Source organism: Hyperoodon ampullatus, assembly GCF_949752795.1.
Source record: "Hyperoodon ampullatus genome assembly, chromosome: 14".
NCBI classification, from domain to species: domain Eukaryota; kingdom Metazoa; phylum Chordata; class Mammalia; order Artiodactyla; family Ziphiidae; genus Hyperoodon; species Hyperoodon ampullatus.
In genome coordinates this window covers 25,055,342-25,076,349 of record NC_136927.1, presented here as the reverse complement: position 1 = coordinate 25,076,349, position 21,008 = coordinate 25,055,342, and the positions used below count along the sequence as shown (strand labels likewise).

The 21,008-nt window shown below is 49.1% G+C and overlaps 1 protein-coding gene across 1 annotated transcript in view; it reads left to right on the top strand.

Annotated features, from left to right (window-relative positions):
* Positions 1-13,718: 13,718 nt before the first annotated feature.
* Positions 13,719-21,008, top strand: part of ADCY9 (adenylate cyclase 9) — a gene marked incomplete at its 5' end in the record, with an annotated part of 124,964 nt that continues 117,674 nt past the window's right edge. Inside the window, one exon of the mRNA XM_079718319.1 lies at positions 13,719-15,411. Coding sequence (XP_079574445.1) covers positions 13,719-15,411 — 1,693 coding nt within the window. The remainder of the gene's footprint in view (positions 15,412-21,008) is intronic.

Here is a 21,008-nt window from a genome sequence, read left to right as displayed (position 1 = left end):
GGGGAGGAAAGCCCAAATTTACATCTGCTTTCCCCAAGGAAACCTCATGTGGTAATCACTTCTTTTCCACTCTTACTAGTGGTCTGACATGTGAATGGCGTTTGCTGCCGACATAAGCAAGCAGGCTGCTGCTGGGTGCAAGTCAGCTTCTGATCAACGCAAATCAAGGGGCTGCCTGGGGAGTTCGTTACGTGGATGTGTGATGGGGTGTGGGCTGGCAGATCACCACTGGGTGTGAATTGAGATGGAGAGATTTTCAGTGTTCGTAGCCACTCACTTTCATGAGAACAGCGGGAGCAACCAGGGTTGAGCCCCCTTTGCAGGAATGTCTTCTCTATCCTCCCGTCACTTGCTCAGGCTGATAACCTTGGAGTCATCTTGACTCCTCTTTCTTTCACATTCCTTGTCAGATCCATGAGCACATCCTGTTGGCTCTACTTTGAGAATATATGTAGACTCTAACCACTTTTAACTCCATCCACTGGTACTATGAGTAAAGGGATTCTTTTTTTTTAAATTATTTAATTTATTTTATTTTAGGCTCAGTTGGGTCTTTGTTGCTGCATGCGGGTTTTCTCTAGTTGTGTAGTTGGGGCTACTCTTAGCTGCGGTGCGTGGACTTCTCTCGTTACAGAGCACAGGCTCTAGGTGCACAGGCTTCAGTAGCCATGGCTCATGGGCTCTAGAGCGCAGGCTCAGCAGCCGTGGTGCACGGGCTTAGTTGCTCCGCGGCACGTGGGATCTTCCTGGACCAGTGCTTGAACCTTGTCCCCTGCATTGGCAGGCGGATTCTTAACCACTGTGCCACCAGGGAAGCCCGAGGGATTCTTTTTTAAAAATGTAGGACGGACCACATAACTCCTCTCAATGTTTTTCTTTTCTGTTTTTAAAATAAATAAATTTATTTATTTTTGGCTGCATTGGGTCTTTGTTGCTGTGCGTGGGCTTCCTCTAGTTGCGGCGAGAGGGGGCTACTCTGTTGCAGTGTGTGGGCTTGTATTGCGATGGCTTCTCTTGTTGCAGAGCATGGGCTCTAGGCACACCAGCTTCAGTAGTTGTGGCACACAGGCTTAGTTGCTCCGTGGCATGTGGGGTCTTCCTGGACCAGGGCTCAAACCTGTGTCCCCTGCATTGGCTGTACGACCCCAACACCCCACTGTACACACAGGGAAGTCCCTCAGTTCTTTTCAAAATTCTCCAGATCCCCATCCTGCTTGGAGTACAAACTTAAGTCCTTATGGTGGCTTATAATCCCCATGACCTTTGTGAGTTCACATCCTGTGACTCTCCTCCTGGCTTACTCCACTGGGGCCACACTGGCCTCCTTTCTGTTCCTGGAACCCACCAGGTGGGTTCCCATCTGCAAGCCAATCCTACCACCCTGATTCTTCCCTCTGCCTGGGACATTGCTCCCCGATAGCCACATGATTCACTCCGTCACATCCTTCAAATCTTTGCCCAAACGTTCCTTTCTCAATGAGACCTACCCAATCACCCTATTTAAAAATTGCATCAATCCTGTAATCTCTACATATACATAGGGTAAAACTACATGAGGCTGGTCAAAGGACAACTGGAGAACTGTAAAGTCAACAATTCCTGGAGTTCCCATAGGCCTGGAAAATATTCGAGTTTCAACCAGCTAGGGTGGAGAGTCCTCACTGAATACACAGGACATTCATAGAGATTCTAGAAGGGTCTAATTGAGCTAAACTATTTCTAGAGTAAAGGATATTAAAGACTTGTCCAAACAAAGCTTAAAAACATACCTTGAGAGAACTAACTTAATCTGCAAGTAACCCAGCTACCTGTTAGAACAAAACCTAACACTCAGTGATGTAGAATTTACAATGTCCAGCATCTGATGACATGGACATGGACATGAAAATGGGGCGGTGGGGGTGGTGGTGTAAAATGTGACCCATAATCTAGAGCAAAATCAGTCAATAGAAACAGAAATGACAGAGATGATATGCTTAAAAGACAAGACCTTTAAAGCACCTACTGTAAATATGCTCAAGGACTTAAAGGAAATTACGAGAGAAGTGTAAGATATAAAAATATAACTAAATAGATCTTATAGAGCTGAAAAATTCAGCATGTGAAACATAAATTTCACCAGATGGGATTAATAGCAGATATGACTCTACAGAAGAACAGATCAGTGAACTTTTTAACATAGTAATGGATACAATCCACAGTAAAGCACAGAAAGAAAAAGGAAAAAAACTCCACCAGATCCTCTCTGACCTGTGGGACAATATGAAGCAGTATGTGTATGTGTGCTTGTATGTAATTAAAGTCCCAGAAAAAGGAAGGTCAGGAAAGAAATGTATTTGAAGAGAAAATGGCCAGAGTTTTTCATATGTGATGAAAACTATAAATCCACAGATCCAAGGCACTCAGAGGATCCCAAGAAGAATAAAAATGAAACCAAACCAAGACACATCATAATCAAATTGCTGAAAACAGTGATAATGAGAAAAAGCTTTTAAAATTTGAGAGAAAAAAAAGACACATTAAAAATAGAAGAACAAAGGGAATTCCCTGGTGGTCCAGTGGTTAGGACTCCATGCTTTCACCGCCAAGGGCCCAGGTTCGATCCCTGGTTGGGAACTAAGATCCCACAAGCTGCACAGCGTGACCAAAAAAAAAAAAAAAAGAACAAAGGTTAGAATTTTACTGCAGTTTTCTTGTCAGAAACAGTGCAAGCCAGAAGACACTGGAACAACATCTTTAAAGCACTAAAAGAAAAAAAACCTATCAATCTAGAAATCTGTAGTGAAAATAGTCTTTGAGAAAACATTTTCAAATACACAAAAGGTGAGAGAATCTGTTCCCTGCAGATAGGCACTGTAAGAAATATTAGAGAATATTCTTCAGGTAGAAAGAAATGAAAGCAGATGGAAACTTAGTTGTACACATAGGAACACAGACCACTGGAGGGGGGAAATAGAAGAGTTTTTCTCATTAAAAAAATTTCTTTGAAAGATACTTGACTGTTGAAAGCAAAATATGGAGAGGAGAAAACAACAAAACGTTTCTTTGACTTTTTTGCAAGTTGATTGGCCATATGACTGTGTTCTGGCCAATGAAATGTGAGCAGAGGTGGTGTGTGCAGTTCTTAGGAGATGGAAGAAAGAAGGCGTGCCTTTCTTCTCTCCCTTCTCCTTCTTCCTGCCTGGAGCTCCAGAAACTGTCTTGGACAACAGTGTGACCTTTGGATATTGGGCAGCGACTTTTCCTTCCTTGGAAATGAAAGAGCAACAGATCGGGGGAGCCTGGTTACATTTCACAGTGACAACATGTTAAGTCACTGCTCTTTGGAGGTTTTCTGTAACCCAGAGCCAAATCCAGTTCTAACTAATATGATTAGCTATTTGAAAGAGTAATGCAGTTGGTAAATCTCTGACAAGATGATCCAGAAAAAAAGAAGTCTCAATTACATAGTATAAAGATTTAGAAAGGGGACATAACCATAAATGCAACAGAGATTATAAAGATAATAAGATAAATAATAATGAAAAACTTAATATCAATAATTTTCACACTCAGAAAAAAAATCACTAAGTCAAGAAAAAGCAGACTCGAAATAGATACTTATACACCAGCATTCATAGCAGCATTATCCGAGGTAGTGAAAAGGTGAAAACAGTCCAAATGTACATTGAATTAATGTGCTACATGCATACAATGGAATGTTATTAAGCCCTAAAAAGGAATGAAATTCTTTTAATCTATTTTGGCTGCACCTGCTCTTAGTTGCGGCATACATGCGGGATCTAGTTCCCCGACCAGGGATTGAACCCTGGCCCCCCTGCATTGGGAGCATGGAGTCTTACCCACTGGACCACCAGGGAAGTCCCCAGGAATGAAATTCTGACACACACTACAACATGGATATACCTTGAAGACATTATACTAAGTAAAATAAGTCAGACACAAAGGGAAAAATATTGTATGATTTTTCTTAGATGAGGTGCCTAGAATAGTCACACTCATTGAGACAGAAAGTAGAATAGAGGTTACCAAGGCCTGGGAACAGGGAGGAAATTGAGACTTAGTGTTTAATGGGGACAGAGTTTCAGTCTGGGAAGATGAGCAAGTTCTGGAGACGGATGGAGGTGATGGTTGCACAATAATATGAATGTGCTTAATGTCACCGAACGGTACACTTAAAAGTGGTTAAAATGGTAAATTTTATGTTTCTGTTACTGGAATAAAAAAATATATATTTCTTTTTAGGTGTTTTGGAACATGAGGATTTTTTGCAGTATAACTAGGCCTCCATGTAGAAATGGAACGCTGGCCCTGATGTTCTAGACTTGAGCTTTGTGACTTCCTCTCTGTCCTTGTTCTATCTTGGCATTTATACAGTTGGAAGAAAGAATGGGTGCAAATGTATGATATTATAGCAGTCAGCCATTAGGAAGGGCAAGCATAGCATCCATTCCCAGTGGGAAGCCTGTTAATAAAGAAGAGAGAATGGGCTTCCCTGGTGGCACAGTGGTTGAGAGTCCGCCTGCCGATGCAGGGGACACGGGTTCGTGCCCCGGTCCGGGAGAATCCCACATGCCGTGGAGCGGCTGGGCCCGTGAGCCATGGCTGCTGAGCCTGTGCGTCTGGAGCCTGTGCTCCGCAACGGGAGAGGCCACAACAGTGAGAGGACTGTGTACCACAAAAAAAAAAAAAAAAAAAAAGAAGAGAGAAGTCTCTGGAACTGAATGACTCCACTTTGCCACCGGGCTATTTTCTCTCATGAACTGGCCGTGAGGTCTGTTCAGCCGACCTGTGCCCTGGTTGGCTTTTAGCGTGTCTGGTGGGGATGATGTTTCTGGCCCTGGGTGTGAGCAGGGCTCCCGTGAAACTAGCTCCCACTGCCTGTCTTTTGGGGCCTCTGTCCCAGGAGGCTGTTCCCTCATGCCAGCCCCCACCTTCAGAATCCCCTGAACCTCAAAAATGTGCAGGAAGTCCCTTCGCTGCGGGCACATTCCAGATCCGTGTGTAGGGTGGCTGCACCCAGATTCCAAACAGAGCCTTGGAAAGCTGCCTCCCAAGCGTTTCTGCCTCCTCCTGACTTTGAGCCATGGTGCCCTCAGGCAGGGATGTGTTTGCATCTGTGCATGACAGCATTGGTGGATGAGATGTAGGCTCCTTTCTCTTCGCAAGCATGTTTCTGCAGCGCCCTGGTTCTATCTGTGAAAGAAGACAGAAGTGGGTGAGGGCGTCCTGCCGATGTGCTCTGTGAAGGGCTGCCTCTGCCAGGGCAGCTCCGGCACACACACGCCTCCTCTTGACATGACCCCACCCTGCCTGTCCTGCTTAATTGCCTCCTGTCCCCTCTGCCCTGCGCCCAGCTGGCCTGCTCAACCTCCCCGGAACAGCCCACCTGCTTGGAGCTCTCTCTGGGACATTTGTCCTTGCGGCTCCTGGACACTGGTTCTACTGCCCCCGCTGTTAGAGTTCCCCAGAGAAACAGAACCAACAGGTGTGTACATAGTAGATGGATGAATAGATAGATAGATAATGTAAATGGATGGATCTAGATCTACCTAGAGGTATCTGTATATCTAGATCTATCTATCCATCAATCCATCTATTTATTTATCCATCCACCCATCCACCCATCCACCCATCCACCCATCCACAGGGAGATATATTTTAAGGAATTGGCCCACACTATTGCGAGGCTGGCAAATCTGAAGTCTGCAGGGCAGGTGGCAGGCTGGAGACCCAGGGGAGAATTGATATTGAGCCCAAACAGGGCATGTTTAAATCAAATTCAGTCAACCCTGGGCTTCCCTGGTGGCGCAGTGGTTAAGAGTCCGCCTGCGGATGCAGGGGACGTGGGTTCGTGCCCCGGTCCGGGAAGATCCCACATGCCGCAGAACGGCTGGGCCCGGGAGCCATGGCCGCTGAGCCTGCGTGTCCGGAGCCTGTGCTCCGCCAGCGGGAGAGGCCACAACAGTGAGAGGCCCGCATACCACACACAAAAAAAATAATAAAATTCAGTCAACCCTTTAAGCAGTGCTGGGCTCACCCTCCCCGTCTGCCTGGCTTGGGTTCCTGTGGTTTCTCTGACCCTCTCTCTGTCCTGCACCCCCCGCCCCCGTCACAGCCCTCCACCCTCTTCCCTGCCCTGCTAATTCCTCTCCTCCCCCATGGATGACATTCACTCGATTGATGGGAGAAGCCCCGGGTTTGTGAGTTGGGCAGATCTGGGTTCAGGCCCAGCAGCTCCGTTCTGAGTTGGTGACGTTGAACAAGTCTCTTCAGCCCTGAGCCTCGGGCTCCACTGTGAGGTGGTGACGTCCGCCTCTCGTCCCTTGAAGCCCCTGGTGGGGCGGGCGCCTCCTTGGCTTGGACGTCCTTTTCTCTCCTGTGACCGAGCGCTGCCTCCTCCCTCACGGGGAGCCCCCCTCAGCCCCCCAGCCGTGAACATGGGTTGGAAGACTCAGTGTTGGTGTGTCGGTCAGGGTCTTCCGAGAAACAGCCAAGGGGATATGTGTTTACAGAGGGAGGTTGTGGGGACCGGAAAGTCGGAAATGCACGGGCGAGGTGGCAGCTGGAGAGTCAGGTGAGTCCACGAGTCCAAGTTGCTGTCTAGTCTGAACGCAGAACTCCTTCCCCCTCGGGGGACCCCAGTCTTTTCTCTTAAGGCCTTCAACTGATTGGGTGCGGCCCACCCACATTAGGGAAGGTGGTCTGCTTGAGTCAGAGGCTGTGGATTTAAATGTTAAGTGCGTCTGAAAAACACCCTCACAGCAGCACCAAGACTGATGTTTGACCACACAGCTGGGCGACATGACCTTGTCAGTTTGACACATGAAGTTAACCTTCACACCCTCCTGCAAGACTCACCTCCGATGTTGCTGTTGTGAACTGGCTGACATACCAGGTATTGTGTGAAGTGCTTTCTTTGGCTTGTTTGATTTAATCCTCATAATAACTGTATGAAGTAGGTTCTATTTTGAGTCTCAGTTTATAGAGCAGAGCTCTTATGTTGAGAGAGGTTGAGTAACTAGCCCAAGGTTGCACAGTGAGCTGTGGTTTGAGGTCGGGCAGTCCCACTGCAGAGCCCACCACTTTGGCTTCACACAGTCCTGCTGCCTCTTCCAGAATCCCCAAGAGACTCTGCCCCCTTCCCTGAGCCCTACCGAGACTTGCAGGTCCTTGAGGCTTATCCCCTCCTCTGCCAATGCCTTCTCCCCCTTCCCTGCTTGTTGGGAGCAGGTAGCAGGTTTGTTGAATATAACCGAAGTCCAGAATTGCCTGTGGCCAGGCATCTGTGACTCCACCTTGAGCCCGGGAGGACGGAGACCTGCCAGCTCTCTGCTGTGTCCCTGTCCTGGCGGCTGGGGCACTCCTGCATGGCCACCATCCCTGTCTGGGCACTGGTGGGGCCACAGTCCTGCAAACGGCACTATGACCGCAGGCTCAGCTGATCAGGCGTCAGGAGGAAGATCAGCTCTGGGCTGCTTAGTCCAGCGAGGTTGGCCCCCTCTCCCTCGCAGGGCCCTGCGGCCCGGCCACAGGGGATAACACGACTTCCGCCTGCTCGGGATACTTGAGCAGCCCAGGAATGAGGTTTTACGCTGTCCTGGCAACGCTGCCCTGGGCCTTTGAAATTAGCATTCTGTCCCCAACTTCCCTGAATCTCAGGAACCAGCGATCTCTCTCCTGCCTAGCTCTGCGCTGTGTTCGCCCATTGCCCTGGGCACTGGCATGCCAGCCCTGTTCCCCGATTCTTGGATGACCGACCGCCCGGCCTTGGTTTTGTTGCCTGCCTGCCGGAGGCCTGGCCCATCCTAGGGTTGTGGCTGGAGCAGCTACCACTGCAAGAACAGGGTGACACTGCAGGCAGACCTGCCTCCTTCCTGTAGTGGGCTGAATAGTGTCCCCCCAGCTCCAGACCCCTGGTCCCTGTGAATGTGACCTTATTTGGAAAAGGGGTCTTTGTAGATGTCATTAACTTGAAATCATGAGGTCCTCTTGGGTTTTCTGGGTGGGCCTTAAATTCAATGACAGTTGTCCTTATAAGAGTGAGACAGAGGGAGATTGGAGATCCCGAGACAGAGGGGCCACTTGAGGATGGAGGCAGAGACTGGAGCCATGCAGCCCCCACCCCAAGGAACACCGGGAGCCCCCAGAAGCTGGGAGAGGCAAGGAAGGGTCCTCCTCCAGTGCTTCCGGAGGGAGCACAGCCCTGCTGACACCTTGATCTTGGACTTCTTGCCTCCAGAGCTGTGAGAGAATTAAACTTCTATTGTCTTAAGCCACCAAATTTGTGGTAATTTTTTACAGCAGCCCCAGGACACCAGTACCTCACCCAGTCATGGGTGCGGGTCAGGGAAGCAAGACCAGCCCTAGCCTGACCTGGGAGCTTGATCCCCTCCAGCCTGCTGCCCAGCTGCACAGTACCCTGTATGTACCTGGGACCCAACACAGATGAGCAGATTGGGACGGGATGGAACTGGAGTAAACCGAATGCCGCTGATTTAGAAGGTGGCATTCGGGGACTCACCTGAGTTCAGATCCTTCCTGGAGTGTTTGTTGGCTAAACATTTTTTTCCCCAAAGGGTGGGTAAGGATTGAATGAGGTAATAAATGGAAAATGCCAGACACATAGCAAGCGATAGTAATAGTACTCCCTGCATTGGGAGTGCGGAGTCTTAGCCACTGGACCACCAGGAAAGTCCCCCACATACATCTTATCTCTTTTAATTCCCCCGTGCATTCGTTCAATAAGGTGTTCTTGGGCTATGTACCAGGCACAGCAGGATTTAGAATCTATATACACGACTAGATTGAAGACTTCTGGATTATAGAGGAGTCTGCAAGGGATTTTGGTTATCTTCTCTAATAGATCTTCTTTTGTTTTGCCCGGACATCTGATCCTCTGCCAGCGTGAAGGTAGCTGCCCAAGACTTGTCACCAGCCAACAGGATGGAGGAAGTCAATGGTGAAAAAAAATGTGGGTAGATTCCTACAAACTCACCCTCATCAGTTGAAAGAAGAAAGGACTCAAAGCTTGTAATCAAAGCCTGGGACACATGAACAGGTAAGAGAGGGGAATCCCTTCTACCAGTGTGGTTCTCCAAGAGGGTTGCCCACCTGAGAACCAAAAATAATGTGATGCTCCATCCATACGGAGCCAGTCACGGTTGTCACCCCAGTGACTTCTAACAACTCAGAGCAGAGGTCCTCACTGATCAGGTGATCATGTGTGTGAGGGCAGGCGAGGATGACAGGATGGGGCCAGCAAGGCTTTCCGAAAGCTTTTGTAGTTTGTATGGACGCATTCTGATTCATGCTGTGTCCGGGTGGAAGTTCTACACATATCACAGATGGAGAGAAAACCCTGGCAGATCTAGTGGCAACCCGGGTTGGATGGTTGGAGAAAGCATCTTCCCTGTACATGCAGGGTATCAGGCACCTTTATGCTGGGGGTGGAGAAGAAGGGAACCAGGACCCTCCAGCAACTACCCTCCAGGTCTGGGGGAGAATGAGAATGTAGTTACCTCCTTTGTAGAACTCTCCGTCATGTGCTATCTGTCACCAAGCTTAATTAATTTCATTGTCTTCTTCTTTCTTTCTTCTCCCCCTCCCCCTCCCCCTCCTCCCCCTCATCCCCCTTCCTCCTCTTCTTTTTACCATTATAACAATATTTTATTAGTAATCATCAAATAAAGTGTTCAGATTTCCCTGGTTCTCTCATAAAATCTTTTCTAAAATTAATTAATTAATTAATTATTGGCTGCGTGGGGTCTTTGTTGCTGCGCACGGGCTTTTCTCTAGTTGCGGCGAGGAGGGGCTACTCTTCGTTGCAGTGCGCGCAGGCTTCTCATTGCGGTGGCTCCTTTTGTTGCGAAGCATGGGCTCTGGAGTGCAGGCTCAGTAGTTGTGGCGCATGGGCTTAGCTGCTCCGCGGCATGTGGGATCTTCCTGGACCAGGGCTCGAACCCGTGTCCACTGCATTGGCAGGCGGATTCTTAACCACTGCACCACCAGGGAAGCCCTCATAAAATCTTATACAGCTGATTGGTTTGAATCAAGATCTCGTTACCTCAACAAAAAATAAACCAAAAAAAAAAAAAAAGGAGACATAAGAGCTACCTCAACCAATTACAATACATAGGCCTCATTTGGATCTTGATTCCGTTTTCTTAACCCATCCCCTTCCCTTGGCATCTTTCCCAGCTACTACAAGCCCCTTAAAGGCAGAGATGGTGTATCATCGTACACCCAGGACCTAACGCACAGCGCCAGGCACATCGTCCTCAATCCCAAGGGTTTATGGAATGACTCACGCCCTAACCTGGAGATTGAGAACGTTCAACAGCAGGGAATGCTGCCTAACTGCTTCCAGAAGACATACAAAAGAGAAGGAGGGAGGTGGGTGTGATCATTCCCTGTGTCTAAAAATCTGACATGACTAATTGATTTATAATGTCAAAGTCACCAGAAATGGTGGGAGGACTGAAATGATTTGCAGAGGGGAGGAAAAGCACAGGTAGGCAGTCTTTCAGATTATTGAAGGAGATGAGGAATGGGGAGCTCGAGGTAGCATTAAATGGGGGGTAGGTGCACAGTTAGCACTGTCTCCAGGGGCTGCCTGTCCAGCTGGGTTGGTCAACAGAGGAGGCAGGGCCACCTGGAAGCTCACAGAGGGTGGTGCCTGGGCCGCTCAGAGCTTCGTGGCTGCAGGAGTCTGATCAGGTTTTGAATCTGAACTCTGTCCCTAGCCCATTGTCTGACTTTGGACATGTCACTCTCCAACCCCAGTTTCACATCTCTAAAATAGGGAGAATGATATCTACCTCAGAGTGTTGTGGTAAGGACCAAAAAGGTCACAAGTGAAAACATCCAGTGGTTTCTGCCACATTTGCTCAATGTAAGTTTCCTATTCTTGTCTCACTGACTGGCTTGTGCTGTGCACTCTGCTCTTCTGAACCTCAAATTTCTTCATCTGCAAAAATGGAATATGTGAGAGTGCCTGGCACATAGTTGAAGCTCAATATAGGTTTATTTTTAAATTTTTATGACGTTTATTTTGAAACAATTTTAAAGTTACAAAAAGTACTAGAGAGTTCCCCTATACCGTACACCCAAGCTTCCCCTAATGTTAACATCGTGCCTAATCATATCAATAGTACAATGATCCAAACCAGGAAATTAACACCTCACAACTCAACGCCATTAACTAAACTCCAGATATTATTCGAGTTTCCCCAAGATGGCCTTTTCTGTTCCAGGTTCCAAATCGGGATCCAGAGTTGTTGTATCCTTTAGTTTTCTGTGACTTGTGAGTTTCTCAGTCTTTTGTCTTTCATGACCTTGACACTTTGGATGGGTACTGGTAAATAACTTGGAAAAACACATCTCAATTTGGGTTCATCTGATGTTTTCTCATGATTAGATGGAGGTTATGCACTTTTTGCAGAAAAACCATGGCAAAGACACTGTGTTACTTTTTGGTTTTCTTTTTTCTTTATTGTGGTAAAATAGACAACATAAAATTTACCATTTGAACCATCTTAAAGTGTACAGTTCACTGGCATTCAGTACTTTCACAGTGTTGTGTGACCACCACCATCTAGTTAGGGAACATTTACGTCACCCGCCAAAGAAGCCCCTCACCCACTAGCACTCCCTCCTCATTCCCATCACCCCCACTCCCTGGCAGTCACTAATTTGCTTTCTGTCTCTATGGCTTTGCCTATTCTGGACATTTCATATATATGGAATCATACAATATGCAGTCTTTCCTGACTGGCTTTTTTCACTTAGCATCATGTTTTCAAGGTTCACCTGGGTTGCAACATGAATCGGCACGCCACTCCTTTTTATGGCTGAATAGTATTCCATGCTGTAGACAAGCCACATTTTATTGATACTTTATTTTCTAATTCAACAGTGAAACCTGGCGAGGCAAGGAGGGCGCAGACCCGCATGACTGGCAGGAGGTACTGTGAAGTGTGTGGAGGAGAAGGGTCAGGACTGGTGCCCTGGGGAGCAGAGGACTGTGCTTCACGTTGCAGACAATGCTCGAGAGGCCACTGTCACACTGCCGCGGGAGTAGCAGGACTCCTTTGAAAACTTCATTTGTGGAAAGGGAAAAACAGTTGTTCAGGAGGAGGGGGGGACGACCCAAGGATGGGAAGGGAAACTCTCCCTGGGGCTGGAGGAGTTGCTTCTCGGTGTCACCAGCTTTCTAGGGCCAACCACGGCGCCCTGGAGGCCCGCCAGGCTGGGCCAGCAGAGGCTGGGGCTCGGATTGCACTGCGGTGGTCGCCCCAAACGCGCTCAGGGAGGGCCTAGGGCCCCGGGTGACACTTGGTCATTGCTTATGAAGAAAGGGGACCCTCCCTTTAGGTACATGCAGTCGTTGCAAACTTCCATTTATAAACAAGGTGTGCCGAGCAAGAGGGCAAACATTTTCATGTCCCAAACGTCACACCCCAGTTGCTCCTTAACTAGCAGATGCCCTTAGGTTTCCCGGAGCGGCTCTGGGGGATGTCGAGCCGCGGGGAACGGTGGCCTCTCAACGTGCCCGCAGTCCCACAGCTCCCCCAGTGCTTGCAGCCCGCGGCCTGGACGCGGCGCGGCCTTGGGCGGAGGGCGGCGCCTCAGCGCGCGGCCCGCCCCCGTCCCGCAGCCCTGCTGTCCCGGCGCGCGCACTGTGCGCGTACCCGGGCCCGGCGGCGGCGTGCGCGGGCCGCGCGTGCGCGGGCCGCGCGTGCGCGCTGTGGCGGGGCGAGGGGCGGCGCGGGCGCGAGTCTGTCAGTGACAGCGGGAGGGGGAGAAGGCGGGGGCTGGAGATGGTGGCGGCGGCGGCGGCTCTTCCGACATGAGGCAGCGGCGTCGCGGGGCTCGGCTGCGGCTGCGGCCGCGGCGGCATCTCTAGCTCGGGAGGCCGCCCCAGGCGAGGGAGGGCGGGCGAGCGGGCGTCCCGGGAGCGGGCTCTGCGGCAGCGCCGCGCACGGGCCGCCGGCTGAGGGGCCCGCGCCCGCCGCGCCCTGCGCTCGGCGCCCGGCGGCTCCGGGTCGCGGGGTTGGCCCCGGAGGCCGGGAGGGGCGGTGCGGCCGGGTCAGGCCCCGCTAGACGAGCCGCGTCAACGGGGGCGGCCGCAGCGCCGCGGGATCCGCAAACTTGCGCCGGGCCTCGCAGCCCGCCCGCCGCCCGCGGAGCAGCCGAGCGCGAGGGCGCCGGGCGCGGGGCGGGGGCGGGGGTCCGGCCGCCGGCCTTGAAGCGGCCGAAGCGCCGCTCCGTGCGCAGCATGAGGGGCCTGTGGCCGCCGCCGGGAGAACTGTGTTTGCGAGAGCGGCCCGCGGCGTGAGAGGGCTCGGCTGGACTTTCCCTCCGGAGCCGGCGGCGGAGCAGGCGAGTGCGCGCGTAGGAAACGCACCGCGGGCTCGGACGGCGCTGGACGGGCGCGGGGGCGGCCCCAGCTCGGACCCCCGGGTGTTCCAGGTCCGGCCCCGGTGGCTGCGGTTGGCCTCGAGGGGGGACGGTGGAGTGGCGCTCAGACATTACCTGGTTGTTGTGAGCAGACGGTGCCTTTCCCAGTAGACCGCCGGGGCCCCCACTTAGGAAACCGGTAGAGCTCGTGGCCTTCAGGTGTGCGTACCTGCAGGAACAGATCCCAGTGTAACTCTGGTTGTCTCGCTGACAGGTTCTGGTGACCCCGGCCGGGAGGCTTCCGAGCGCTCGGCAACATGGCTTCCCCGCCCCACCAGCAGCTGCTGCGGCACCACAGCACCGAGGTGAGTTGTGACTCCAGCGGAGACAGCAACAGCGTGAGGGTCAAAATCAACCCCAAGCAACTGTCCTCCAACAGCCACCCGAAACACTGCAAGTACAGCATCTCCTCCAGCTGTAGCAGCTCCGGGGACTCAGGGGGCGTCCCCCGGAGAATGGGCGCCGGAGGCCGCCTGCGCAGGAAAAAGAAGCTGCCTCAGCTGTTCGAGAGGGCTTCCAGCCGGTGGTGGGACCCCAAATTCGACTCCATGAACCTGGAGGAGGCTTGCATGGAGCGCTGCTTCCCGCAGACCCAGCGCCGCTTCCGGTATGCACTCTTCTACATTGGCTTCGCCTGCCTTCTCTGGAGCATCTATTTTGGGGTCCACATGAGATCCAAACTGACTGTCATGGTAGCCCCTGCTCTGTGCTTCCTCGTGGTGTGTGTGGGCTTTTTTCTGTTTACCTTCACCAAGCTGTACGCCCGGCATTACGTGTGGACCTCGCTGGTTCTCACTCTCCTGGTGTTCGCCCTGACTCTGGCTGCCCAGTTTCAGGTTTTGACGCCCTTCTCAGGACGAGTTGACAGCTTCAATCATACTCGGGCAGCCAGGCCCACAGACACTTGCTTATCTCAAGTGGGGAGCTTTTCCATGTGCATTGAAGTGCTCTTTTTGCTCTACACCGTCATGCACTTACCTTTGTACTTGAGCTTGATTTTGGGAGTGGCCTATTCTGTTCTTTTTGAGACCTTTGGCTATCATTTCCAAGACAAAGCCTGCTTCCCCTCACCTGGAGCAGAGGCCCTGCACTGGGAGCTGCTGAGCCGAGCCCTGCTCCACGTCTGCATTCACGCCATTGGGATCCACCTGTTCATCATGTCCCAGGTGAGATCCAGGAGCACCTTCCTCAAGGTGGGCCAGTCAATTATGCATGGAAAGGATCTGGAAGTGGAAAAAGCCCTGAAAGAGAGGATGATTCACTCTGTGATGCCAAGAATCATAGCTGATGACTTGATGAAGCAGGGGGACGAGGAGAGCGAGAATTCTGTCAAAAGGCACGCCACCTCCAGCCCCAAGAACAGGAAGAAAAAGTCTTCCATACAGAAAGCCCCTATTGCCTTCCGCCCGTTTAAAATGCAACAGATCGAAGAAGTCAGTATTTTATTCGCAGATATCGTGGGCTTCACCAAGATGAGTGCCAATAAGTCCGCCCATGCCCTGGTGGGGCTCCTCAACGATCTGTTCGGCCGCTTTGACCGGTTGTGTGAGGAGACCAAGTGTGAGAAAATCAGCACCCTGGGAGACTGCTACTATTGTGTGGCCGGGTGTCCCGAGCCTCGGGCCGACCATGCCTACTGCTGCATCGAAATGGGCTTGGGCATGATAAGGGCTATCGAGCAGTTCTGCCAAGAGAAGAAAGAGATGGTGAACATGCGTGTCGGGGTTCACACGGGGACTGTCTTGTGCGGCATCTTGGGCATGAGGAGGTTTAAATTCGACGTGTGGTCCAATGATGTGAACTTGGCCAATCTCATGGAGCAGCTGGGAGTGGCTGGCAAGGTTCACATTTCCGAGGCCACCGCAAAATACCTAGATGACCGGTACGAAATGGAAGATGGGAAGGTTACTGAACGCCTCGGCCAGAACGTTGTTGCTGACCAGTTGAAAGGTATGTGCATTTCTTTGCCTTGTCATCTCCTTCCCCAATCCCACTTGTGTGGGAAAAACAAAACAGTCTCTTTCCACTGTCAGCATCTGGAGGCAGATCAGTTGTTCTCACACACCTTATCATGGGGGCATCTCAGGACCAGTGGGACTTTTCCCCCAGTGAGTGAGGTGTCACAGATCTGTTCACACCCTGACAGCGCTGACATAGATGACACCTTTTTTTTGAAGGAAGGAGAACTTTGACAATATGTATCCTGCCAGTCGGCTGTTAATGTTTCTGAGATTCTGGGGCAGGTCTGATGAGTGTAAGGGGATCGGAGCCCTTCAGTGGTCAAAACTTTGAAGCACCATAAGAAATTGCCTTTGTGATCCATTTGTTCACCCTGAAGCCCCATCAAAACGTTTTCTATGCCTTTTTCCAAAAATGTGAAGAATAAAACTTTTCTCCTCTCTGGGCCTCACTTTGCTGGGATAAGGAAGTCAGCTCAGCCCTGCAAGACCCTTGAGAATTAGATGAAATTATGTACCCCTAAGTGCACACTGCCTTTTGCCTAGATCTCTTTTTAAAAAATGTTTGCATTTTCAGCTTTCATTTCTTTAACAATGCTTTCTTGTCATGGTATTTGTCTTACCTTATAGACTGCAGCATTTTAGAATATTGAACTTCTCAGACCACCAGGTGATTTGAAAGTTTAGACCCCCTCCCCCAACCCCTCAGATGTGTCCCTGTCTTAAGCTCCTTACTGCTATTCTTTATGTTTTCACTGAGCTGCTTCTTTTGTTTTATTTTTCTTATTTCCACTTAGAGCAAAAATCTTTGAGGTCTGGGAAATGATGTGTAAGTAAGTGGGATCAAAAGTAAGAATTCTAAATAACATCCTCTCCCGTCCTTTTTAAAAATTGTCCTTATATTTTACTAAAGTCTTCTGGATTGAGGGGAACATCTGTTTTGGAAGTATGTAGAGAAAATAACATTAATTTTTAAAAAGCCAACATTTGTAAAGCTGTATTGTGTTTTGCGGTGCCCCCACGTTGCATAATTATACAGTGAAAAGCCCCAGGGAGTGGAATCCTCAGAAGGAGAATTAACAGCTTAAATCAGAGACAGGAGAAGTAATAGTGTAAATCAGCCCTGGTAAGTGATTGAGTTTGAGGGCCTGGGTAGATTGTCAGCCTTGACACAGTCCCTCCCGTGTGCTCAGTTGATATTTTCTTTCTCTGCTTGTGATTGGAGTTCCATGTCATTTACTTATGTGTTATCTGGCGAAGGTGCTTTATTCTTATCCTAATTTTTCTTTATTCTGTTAATTTTGCCAGCAGTTGAAGAATTTGTGGGTAGAGTAGAAATATATTTTCACCTCATAATTCTCTCTGCCTCGAGAGCTTGCAAGGCTACATTGATGAGGTCAGAAACTACACTTCGTAGTTTGCTTAAGAGATTCTGCTGTGACAAGTGTCTTCCTCTGCAGGAGGGTGTCTCTTGCTCTGGAGTCTGGAGGTGCCAGTGGAGTGGGGTGCGGATGTAATCCCTGCTTGACATTTTGGCACCTTTGGGATCTGAGTGTCTCAGGCTCTGTCCTCAGGGGTTGTGGGACAGATTCCAGAGAATGGAGCAGCGCGGTACTACATTAGATTAAGTATGACAATGATAACAGTTTTGTAAGTGGTGCTTTGAGCAGTGTATTACTTGAATTTCAAAAATAAAAACAGATGTAATCATTAAGTATGTCTGGAAATTGCCAGGTCTTTGATTCTTTGGCAATACCCATTTTTGTTAATTTATGTGTAATTTTATTTTCAACTTACAGATCAAAGGTCTCAAAGACACTGACCAAAAAAAAAAAAAAAGAAAAGCCAGAATGAGTTTGTTGATTTTTAAGAAAAACTCACATAGTGTAAATTTCGTAAATTAACTTTTTCTTTAAATTTGTGTACACTGTATATTTATAAGGAAAAGTTTTAGCACTGGATGGGAGATGGGGAAGGATAGAAGGCTTAGCTTAACCAGTGATTTTTTGGTATGATATTCTCTCCTTTAACAGTTTCTCTGAGACCATGATTTTTGCTTTATTCAGCACATTTTGAAAACCTCTGGATGGGACCCCAGTAATAGAGGATGTCTACACAACTTCCTGACCTTTTTTGAAACTGCACAGTTCAATTTTCCTGACATTGTACAAATCTGCTCAGTTCAGATGATAGCACAGTTTGTAGAAGACCCTTTTCATACAGAGGGCTAAGGTTATATACATAAGATTCCTTTTAGCCCATCTTTGGGTTTGTGGCAGATATTTTTCTCTACGCAGTGTTGGCAGTTTTGTCCTTTTGACCCCTTTTCTGATGTTGGGGTTAAAAATAACCAGTAGAGGATTCTGTAGAAATGAATATCCATTGAATAAACTGGGGATTCCAGCACTAGCCTGGCAGTGTGAAAGGAAGCTGCCGCTCTGTAATTTGTCTGAACAGGCTTTGTGGGAAGTGGACTTTCATCATTTCTGCACATTCACTCACCCCGAGAACATCTTTGTTGTGCTCTCACGGCTCCTGGCCTCATAGACGCGCAGGTGGAGTCGTGATGGTTTGTGACTTGGGGGAGCTCGAGGGTATAAACATCGTCGAGTCCAGAGATGGGAATGCAGTAGAGAGGTGCACGCACCTGGTGGGTCTTGAGCTCGAGCAGTGGCTTTCCAGGTGGATAAAAGACGGACATTCGGTGCAGAGGAGGAAGCGTGGGCAAAGGCTTGGGGTTACGTTTCTTGGTGGACTGGACAGTTTAAGTAGTTCATCAGGACAAGGAAGACTGCAGTTACCTGGGAAGGAGTTTGGATTCCATCCTGTAGGTAATGGGGAGCCACTGATGGGCTTTGAGCAGGAAGCTTAGGTGATCTGATTTGCAATTTGAGAAAGTTTAGTCTTTCAGTCCTAGGGAATGTGGGTTGGTGATTAGTGAGCTGTTTCAGTAAATCCCAGGCAGAGGCAATAGTGGCCTGGACCAAGGTAACAGCAGTGGTGGTGGAGATGAGGGGATAGATATGAGCAGTAGTAAGATCAGCTGGATTGGATTTATAGCCCTATTTAAACAGATGACAGGGGCAGGCGAGGGGCTTGATTCTTTGAAACGGAAATGGCTTTTCAAGTTTCTGGAATTGACGTGGGGACAGTTTGACATCAGGCATGGGTGAGAGACCTTTGAAGTTTCTGTGGTGTGAATGGAAAATGCAGAATCAAGTTGTAGACTATGAAATAGGCCAGGAACTCCTGGCTTGTCCATTCATTCATTCAACAGATAATTTATTTTGTTTTGGGCACACTTCTAGGTGCTGGGGATACAGCAGTGAACAAAACAGCAAAATTTCTGCCCTCATGGTGATTCTGTTCTAATAGGATGATCAAACAATAAACAAGTAAAAGATAAAGTTTGTGTGTGAAATTTTAGAGAGGGTGCCCAATCACTTAGAGAGAAGGTTGGAAGAATTTTCAGCACAGGACTAGGATTTTGGAAATGATCCAGAAAGTGAGGGGCAATTATTATTAAAGATTAGGAAGAAATAGTCTGATTTGAGTGATGGGAAGAAGGGTCCTTTCACACTATTCGGGACATACCCCCGGGCCCATGAGGGTACTGGCTGTTCCGTTCTGTCTTGGGCCACAAGCAAAAAGGTGAGGAGTGTTGTCTAGAACTGTTAGTTTTTCCTTTCATAGGTAGAGTCACAAAGAAAGTGAAACTGTCAGAAAATACAGTCATCTTTTCTCTTAAATACTAGGAAGATAAAACAAAGGTGCACAGTCATTCCAAATCGACACCAACACTCATGTATTTGTAGAAGGGAATGTCGGGGCTATTGCATTGTTAGGTGCAGAAACAAAACAAGACTTTCCCCCCAAACCAAGCTTTTAGCTCGGGGAAAGATCTGTTGATGTGCATTGGTAGAGATGGTTGCCCACTGGCCACCTCAGTGACCGAGCCCTTCACCATGTGCTGATGGATGGCACTGGAAGAGTCCCTGTCTAGCCCCTGTCTGGGGCCACTCCTCAAACTGACAGTGGACAGACGTACTTGGAGCTTCAGCTTTTGCCAGCAGCTGTCCCAAACTGGAAGTCTGGGCTCCCTGGTTCCCTGCCAGCTACAGCTAGGAGCCCTGGCTACACACTAGTTTGGGGTGCAGTTTGCTTGCTCACATGCACCTCTGGCTTCAACTGGTAGCTTGGATAGCTTGTAACCCTTGCCACGGTAGTGCTTGCCCACAGCTGACCGCTTGGTGTCCGCTCTTAAGTCATGTTGAAGAGAAGCTCCCTGCTCACCTGCGTCCTTGGCGCGGACTCGCTTGTGCACGTCAAAACAGCCTCTCGAGTAGCAAGGGGCAGAGATAAGATGAAGCAGAAAATTTGGCTTGACATCTGGGATCGGAGACGACAAACAGCTGTGGAGTCGGTGCACAGGCAGCCCCCGATGACCGTTTATTCAGGCTTCTTCAGACCAAATTATGTGGCTTCCAGAGGAGCACACAGCTGTTAATTCTTTTTTTAAAAATATTTATTTATTTATTGATGGATGTATGGATGGCTGTGCGCTGGCTTTCTCTTAGTTGCGGTGAGCTGGGTCTACTCTTCGTTGCGGTGCGTGCTTCTCCTTGTGGTGGCTTCTCTTGCTGCGGAGCACGGGCTCCAGGTGTGCGGGCTTCAGTAGTTGTGGCTCAGGGGCTCTAGAGCGCAGGCTCAGTAGTGTGGCGCACGGGCTTAGTGCGCCCGTGCTCCGCGGCATGTGGGATCTTCCCGGACCTGGGCTCGAACCCGTGTCCCCTGCATTGGCAGGCGGATTCTTAACCACTGCGCCACCAGGGAGGTACCCCCCCACCCAAGCTGTTAATTCTGAGGACCAGCTTTTGAGTGGAATTAGCCTTTGGCAAAGAAAGTTAAGGGTATGGTTCGCTGAATTTCAGGTGGAATGAAGGGAGGAGGATAATCTTTTCAGGTAGAATAACTAAGAAGGAAAATTAAAAAGAAGCAAATAGAATAAGTAAAGAAATTTCAGGGTTCTTATCTACTAGCCAGCCTTCAAATAATAATTGTGTTTCTACCTACTGGTCAGTGTCGCCTATGTACTTTGCTGTGGAATAATAATCTTGAAAAGAACACAGTGAATTTTCTATCGTGTGTGCACATGTGCCTAGATTTTCGTCTCTCTGTTGATTGGTGACTTAATTGGTATTTCTGTTTGGATTTCGATATTGTGAGAGTATAGTCATTCCACATACACACATAATAAATATTTACCATGTTAGCCATTTAGCCATTTTTAAGCCTGTCAGCTGGATTTTCTTAACTGCTTTTGCCTTCAGTCTGTTGCACTATGTTGAAGAACGTGTGGAAAATCTGGCTCTCAGAGATATATAATTGGAAAGTGGAGGAGCATTTTGATAGCTGTTTTAGACAATTGTGGATGCTTTTCTTTGATACTGTACCAACATCCAAGAAGTGGTAGTTTCTTAAGGGTTAGTTGCAATATGGAATCTGAAATCCTACTAATCAGTTTTTTCATCTGCTATCAAAACCCCGTTGGATTTTTTTTTTTTTTTTTTTGCGGTACGCGGGCCTCTG